The 4,169-nt window shown below is 35.1% G+C and overlaps 1 protein-coding gene across 1 annotated transcript; it reads left to right on the forward strand.

Moving 5' to 3' along the window:
• Positions 1-3,296: 3,296 nt before the first annotated feature.
• Positions 3,297-3,941, forward strand: LOC112734260 (uncharacterized). Its single transcript, XM_025783508.1, has one exon. It carries the CDS (start codon positions 3,297-3,299, stop codon positions 3,939-3,941), a length of 645 nt encoding a protein of 214 aa, XP_025639293.1.
• The last annotated feature ends 228 nt before the right edge of the window (positions 3,942-4,169 follow it).

Genomic DNA, 4,169 nt, shown 5'->3' on the forward strand with positions numbered 1-4,169 from the left:
ACTCAATGGGGGTCAACCTTTCCGAGAATTTATAAGTGTTCGGTCAGATCTTACGATGTAGGGCCAACAGAGCATCGAGTCTCAACCTGGAACACGTGGTGGCAAGCGACGGTACTTTATCTAGGGAAACCCGTGTCTTAGATAATAGAGTGTATAAGCCAATAACATTCATAATCATTTATAATTATTGCATAATTATATCATTTAAGCCATGGTACAATATACACTCCAAGAATACACATTTCCATATACAATTCATCACTTTTCCAACTTTGCTCCACCCCCAAGTTACCTCTATTTCCTAGCTTCATGTTATTACTAGACTTACTACTACGGTTTAGGGCTAAAAGAATGAAAATAGAGGTCTAGAAGTTTGAAACTAGGCTTAAAACACAAAAATCCAGGTTTGCTAAAACAGGAGCCACGCATATGCATAGGCATACGAAAATCCATGCTCGCGTACGCGAGAATCCCAATCCAAAAGAGTTGGTCGCGTCGCATGCAGGTGGTCGCATACGCAACCCCTTAAAAGTCAATGTTCTCGTACGCAAACACACTGCTTGCATATGCAAGATGCCAAACCCGAAGAGTTTGGTCGCATCGCGTGTAGTGGTCGCATACGCAAGTTGTGCAGATCAGCAAAAAATGTTGAATGCTGTAGAATTTTTAGTTTTGCCCTCTGAACTTCGAACGCGCATAATGTTTTTATTTTAAAATATTTTTCATCCGTTCTTCAAACGGCGTAAACTTCATTGACCCAATTTTCATTTAAAACTAGTTTGAAACAATTGGGGGTTCGGAAGCCAAGTTATGGCTCGCCAAAATTCGGCCAAGAACCAGTTTTACACAAAAACCTTCAAACCTCAATTTTCATAAAAACCAAACTCAAATCCAAACTTTTATACCTATATTCAACACAATAACATATCATAGCACACCAACACAGCCCTATATCCTTCACATCACACCACCTTCAATCATACTTCATTATTACACAATCTCAAACCTAAATTCCTTATTTTACATCAACAATGTTATCTTCTACTTACTCAATATATATAATCATTTCATCACATCCTTTATCACCAATATATCATCATATCTTTCATCACCAACTCATCACTTAACATACTATTATCAACATAACCACAATCACCCAACACATAATCAATTCACATCATAATCATCATCAAGGGTGCTAAGCATTGTACATTTTCATGCATACCAACCTATTCTATGGTTATCTAGCCTAAGTTTTTACAGAATATTATATATTAAATACATGAAACCTAAACTATACCTTGGCCGATTTTCACGTATTAGCCAAGGCAACCCACAAGGCAAGCTCACAAGCTTTCCTCACCACAATTTAGCTTCCCAAGCTTCCAATCAAGCCTCTAATGTTTTCAATTTTGCTTCATATCACATATATATACACCTAACACAATTATCACATATACATACCCAAATTTAATCCCCAACACACAAAATCAAAGAATTGACTAGGGTTAATGATCCTTACTGTACCCACAGACCAAACGAACTAAGCCCAATAAGTCCTGCAAGCTAAATCAAATTTAGAGTATCAAAGCCAACAAATTCTCAACATGTATGCTCAAAGTTTTCGAAAATCAAAGGTGTAGAGCAAATGAAGTAAGAATGAGAATTGCCTATGAAATTGTTCTGATAGATTCGTAGAGCTCGACGCGGTGGTCGTATGGCCGCAAACGGTGCGACAATCGGAGCTCGGAGCGGAAAGTTATGGTGGCTTGATCACAACGTTAAGGTTTGTGTTTCTTCCCCCTTGTCTTAAGCATTGCTTCAACATTTTTGTGCTGAATGAGGGAAGAAGAATAAGTTTTCTTGAGTTATATGGGCTGATGGGTTGGGCTTGGGCCCATCTTGGGCCCGGTTCGGCCCATTTGGCCCAATCTTGTGCCAAATTCTTTAAAATTAGTGTAAAAATTTCTTATTTTAATTAGATCTATCCTATTTTACTATAAAATTTATATTTCTAATTTATTTTATTAAAATTTAATTTATTGGTTAATTATTTACTAATTTAACAGGGTTTATACCCTCTATCACCCCTCAAGACTTGCTTGCTTTAGAGGAATCTATAATGTCTTAGTATTTTTTTATAGAGTAGTCAACAATTAGCAGTAATTAGTCAATATTAGTGTTTCTTTTTTTTTTTTGTAATCCATGTTCTCATTATTGGTTATTTATTGTTTTATATTTTTGCATAGAGTGAAATCTACTATTCATCTACGACAATTGTTTTTGTTATTTTTCCATTGGAGGTAATATTGAAGTTGTACCAAACCAGAAAATTATTTATCATGGAGGAAAAACTGTAGGAGAGCTAATTGAAGAAGGATGTATGCATTCAAATTTAATGCATAAGATATGGCTTCGAACCCAGGAAAATATACAGAATAAACGCGTTACCTACATAGTGAAGTTTAACCAATCTCAACTCATAGATCTCATTGATACTGATAGTGTTAACCAAGTGATCGCATTCAATGATGATACAGCTCATGTATACATCATGGAGGTAGAAAAGACTAACCATGATAGTACACCTCATAAGGACAATGACGACAACGTTCATGATAAGTATTTATTCCAACTGTTTTATCTTTTTATAAATTTTTCTTATATTAGTGATTAGTGAATTGTTATAAAAGTAATTTAATATTTTTTATGATTAGTATACTATCAAGTAATTCAACTCAAAGAGTCGACCTCGTCTCTAATATTGATGGTCAAAATCCATTGACGCCAATTCTATGTACAACCCAACTTGTCCATACACCCCAGATTATCAATGGCTCTGCTAAGTGAAATGATCTTATAAAGGAAGAAGGGCAGATTTTTCAAAATGCAAGTAAGTTGAAAGAATTGTTTGAATATGGTATAGCTCATAAGTTTACATACAAGTTCTTAAAGAACAGTCCGGGTAAAATAATTTGTGTCTGCAAGGTTAAAGATTGTCCATGGAAAATGTCAGCTTATGCTATGGAAAAAATTCTTCGTTCCTCGTAGTGAGACATTTTATCAAGAATCATAAGCACTAAGCTCAAGATGTATTAGAGAGTACTCACTCTTTCACGTATAATTTGGTGTCTTCAATTATTGTTGACAAGTTGATATTAACTCCTGACAAGTTGCCTAATGACATACGAAGTGACATTTTCAAGGAATACGGATTTTCACTAACATATCACCAAGCTTGGGCTGCATAGGAGAAAGAATTAGTTGAAATTAATGGCGTACCTAAAGATTCATATATGCTAATTCCTTGGATATGTAATCGTTTAGTAGAAACTGCTCCACAAACAGTTGCAAAATGGACATGTCCTCCTGGTTATCAATTTGAAAAGCTTTTTATTGCATATGGATATTGTGTGACAGGTTTTCTTCGTGGAGCAAGGCCTATATTATTTATTGATGGTTGCCACTTAATTGGTCCATACAGGAAAACTTTTCTAGCTGCCTCTACATGCAATGCAAATAATGACTTATTTCTGATTGCGTATGCAATTGTTAATGTTGAAAATAATGAGAATTGGCTTTGGTTCCTATCTAATTTGAAAGAACTAACTGGGTCAATTCCAGTTACGTTAATATCTGATAAGCATCCATCAATTATTGCAGTTGTGGAGCAAGTATATGATAGGGATAGACATGCATATTGTTATCGACATGTTAAAGAAAATTTTTGTGTAGAAACTAAAAAGTTACAGAAGAGAATGAGTGGTGAAGTAAAAGAAGATGCAAAAAAGTTACTAGATGCACTTTGTTATACCCGTTTTGGCACAGAGTTTACAGAAGCTGTGGAACAAGTTCGTGCATTTTCACCAGAACTTGCAAATTGGTTAGAGACTAAAGGAGTTATTAACAATTGGGCAAAGTCTCAATTCCCTCATCGATAATGGGACCTCATAACTACCAATGTAGGTGAATCATTTAATTCATGGATAAGAAAAGAGAGGACTCATAGTATTTGTGCTTTAATAACTGAGCATAGAGACAAACTTGCAAATCTATTATATACTGTAAAGTTAGAGATGACTAAATAGACGAATGAAGTTGGGTCAACGATCGATAAAATATTGATGGGGCATGTAGCTAGAAGTGAGTTTCTTAAAGCAGTGAGATAT

This window comes from Arachis hypogaea, chromosome 13, assembly GCF_003086295.3.
Source record: "Arachis hypogaea cultivar Tifrunner chromosome 13, arahy.Tifrunner.gnm2.J5K5, whole genome shotgun sequence".
NCBI classification, from domain to species: domain Eukaryota; kingdom Viridiplantae; phylum Streptophyta; class Magnoliopsida; order Fabales; family Fabaceae; genus Arachis; species Arachis hypogaea.

Bases quoted from the DNA above. Each gene is read 5' to 3' on its own strand.
- LOC112734260 (XM_025783508.1), top strand. From the start codon at position 3,297: ATGCTAATTCCTTGGATATGTAATCGTTTAGTAGAAACTGCTCCACAA.